The sequence below is a fragment of the Berghia stephanieae genome, chromosome 4 (assembly GCF_034508935.2).
Source record: "Berghia stephanieae isolate SIO BIC M18660-M18661 chromosome 4, UCSD_Bste_1.3, whole genome shotgun sequence".
Lineage (NCBI taxonomy): Eukaryota > Metazoa > Mollusca > Gastropoda > Nudibranchia > Aeolidiidae > Berghia > Berghia stephanieae.
This window is the reverse complement of record NC_088363.1, coordinates 5,185,287-5,187,786: the sequence shown is the minus strand read 5'-3', so window position 1 is coordinate 5,187,786 and position 2,500 is coordinate 5,185,287. Positions and strand designations below refer to the sequence as shown.

At 42.8% G+C, this 2,500-nt stretch overlaps 1 protein-coding gene across 1 annotated transcript in view; it reads right to left on the bottom strand.

Annotated features, from left to right (window-relative positions):
- The window catches only part of LOC144969927 (uncharacterized), a 13,219-nt gene extending 12,109 nt beyond the window's left edge, over nt 1–1,110 (bottom strand). The window contains exon 1 of the mRNA XM_078909002.1: nt 114–1,110. Within this exon, the coding sequence (XP_078765128.1) occupies nt 114–726 (613 nt within the window). The 5' untranslated portion in view covers nt 727–1,110. The remainder of the gene's footprint in view (nt 1–113) is intronic.
- Between the last annotated feature and the right edge of the window lie 1,390 nt (nt 1,111–2,500).

The following is a 2,500-nucleotide window of genomic DNA, read 5'->3' as shown; positions in this document are numbered from 1 at the left end:
AAAAACACAGGGGATGTGATACTATGTATAGTAACATTATTTTTGTGAACACAGAGGGACAGTAATACGAAAATAAATTTGTATATAAAAAAATATAAATATAAATAACTTACCTTGTTCCGACGAAAGTTTTAGTGCCTTGGGTTGAGAATGGGAAGATTTGACATCCTCATCTTTTGTCAAAGTTTTGGTGTCATCAAGTTTCCTCTTTCTAGAAGGAACACCATTTTGATCAGAACGAGCCGATTCACGAGATGCTGGTTCACCGCTACTGGGCTGAACATTTAAGTCTCGGTTGTAGGTAGGGAAAGAAGGCAAGCTTCTTGTACTGGTCGAGGGGGCTGAGTGATTGTTTACAGTGGGAGGTCTGGAGTTTGAAGAATGGGCGGATGATCTGGAGTTTGCACTGGGATGTGCAGCTGAAGGTTTCGCTGCCTTATTGCCGTAGAAGCGTGAAAAACGTTGGGCTGCTTCTTTTCGAGCGTTGGGAGTTTCTCGACGATGGAGATACGATACCCAGGTTGGCAGTTTAAGGAAAGAAAAAACATGGCCTAAAAAATCTCGGGTTGCTTTAGCGCTGCCGTCAGCGTCAGGCACCTCGACTGCCACTGGTGGTTCAGTGTCGGGCATAACAAAAGCATCATCAATTGCATCTTGTGTGTGCAGTGGTGCTGGTGGAACAGGGTCGTGAGGATGAATGAACGGAGGCGTGGATGTTGGATCCATGTTTTATGGGATTAGGTAGAGTTTTGTTTAATAATTTAATTAAAATTAGAGATGAAACCCAAGCTTGTCAATGAATGCCTAATGAAGGTGTAGTTAGAGTTATTTAAAATGAGCAGCTAGCATAACCCACCAGATCAGGTGTGGATGGAGTCCATAAATATCAACACAATGAATTCTCCTTCCTCTAACACTGGGACTGGAAGTCAAAATTGGTGAATCTTCGACACAGAAATATGTAAGTCCAACACTAATCTCCAAGAAGTACACAAATCACTCCATGAAATTTGACACATTAGGCAAAGTCCAACTCGATGATGATAGAATAAATAGTCGTGATGAATTGAATCGTAAAATCAAAGAACTTTCGAATTCGATGTGTTCGCATTGAAACTCAAATTGAAAATGAAGTTAAGATTTCCAAAATCTTAGACATTGGTTTAAGTTTTTGGAAATTAAACAGAGGGCAGTAGAGACTGACCAATGAGAGCGATCGGTCAGTCAGAGGCCCCGCCCATTATTCATCGGTGGCCGTTGGAGACAAGGTGGTCACCAGGTGGTCACCGTGCCAGCTTACCTACACTGATGAGGTGTATTGTTATGTAAGGTAAACAATGACTTTGACACTATTGTATTGTGATCGGAGATTATCTCTACTGGTGGCGGAGGGTATGGGGTATGCCGGGAAGGGGGTAGAGGCAAGGAAAGTTATGCGGCTATGTGATCTAGTGGTATGACACTTGCTTTCGGATCGGCAGGTCCTGGGTTCGAGCCTCGCGCTCGGCGCATAGTTGAGTCCTTGGAAAAGGCTCTTTACTCACATTCTCTCACCGTACTCAGGTGTAAAATGAGTACCTGGACGTTAACAGCGTTGTCTTTGTCCGAAAAATTGTAATATCGCCTAACAGGCGTCATGTCCCATCCTACATGTTAAATGTTGCTGTTTACCAGGATCCCTTTGTAAAGCGCTTTGAGCACATTTAGTGGATATTGCCCTAAATAAAAGCTCATTTAAAAAAGGTACTGTTTATTTTACCTTTCTACCCCCCCCCCCCGACCCTTCTTTGATTGGGGATTGAGCTTGAGACCACCTACACGGTTTTGTGGTCTTGTAGTGAGGTATGAAACTCGGACTGTGAGGTGTCTGTTTTGAGTTCCAATCCAGGCGGCGTAACGTGAGTCCCTGGGAAAGGCACATTACTCATATTCTGTCACTGTACTCAGGTGCAAAACTAGTACCTGGAGTAACAGCGATGTCTGTATCATAAAATAAATATAACATCGACTGGATTGTGTTATGACTTCTCCTACATGATAAGTAATGCTGGTTGCTAGAGACACTTTGAAAAATGCATTGAATTATTTTACTCCATATACAATATACAAAATTTAAAAAATGACTCCCTTTCGCAACGACTCCGTGGCTCAGCCTTATGGATTTTGCTTCGTACTCGGACGATACCGAGTTCGATCACCCGCTGCTATTCTGTGTAGCCTTGAGCAAATCACCTCGCCCTAGCTCAATTTCCTGCGCTGCGCTGCGCTGCGGCTGACGCTTGGGTTATTCAAGTATTCCCTTAGAAGAGACCCTAGAGATTAATTTAAACAGGATGTCTGATGTTAACAGGAATCGCCAATGTTGTCCAAGTGAATAAATTAAAAATAATATTGCCCAAGGAAAGAAAACGAAAGTGCTCGGCGCATAGTTGATTCCTTAGAAAAGACTCTTTACTCACATTATCGCACCGTACTCATGTGTAAAACCTGGTTGTTAATA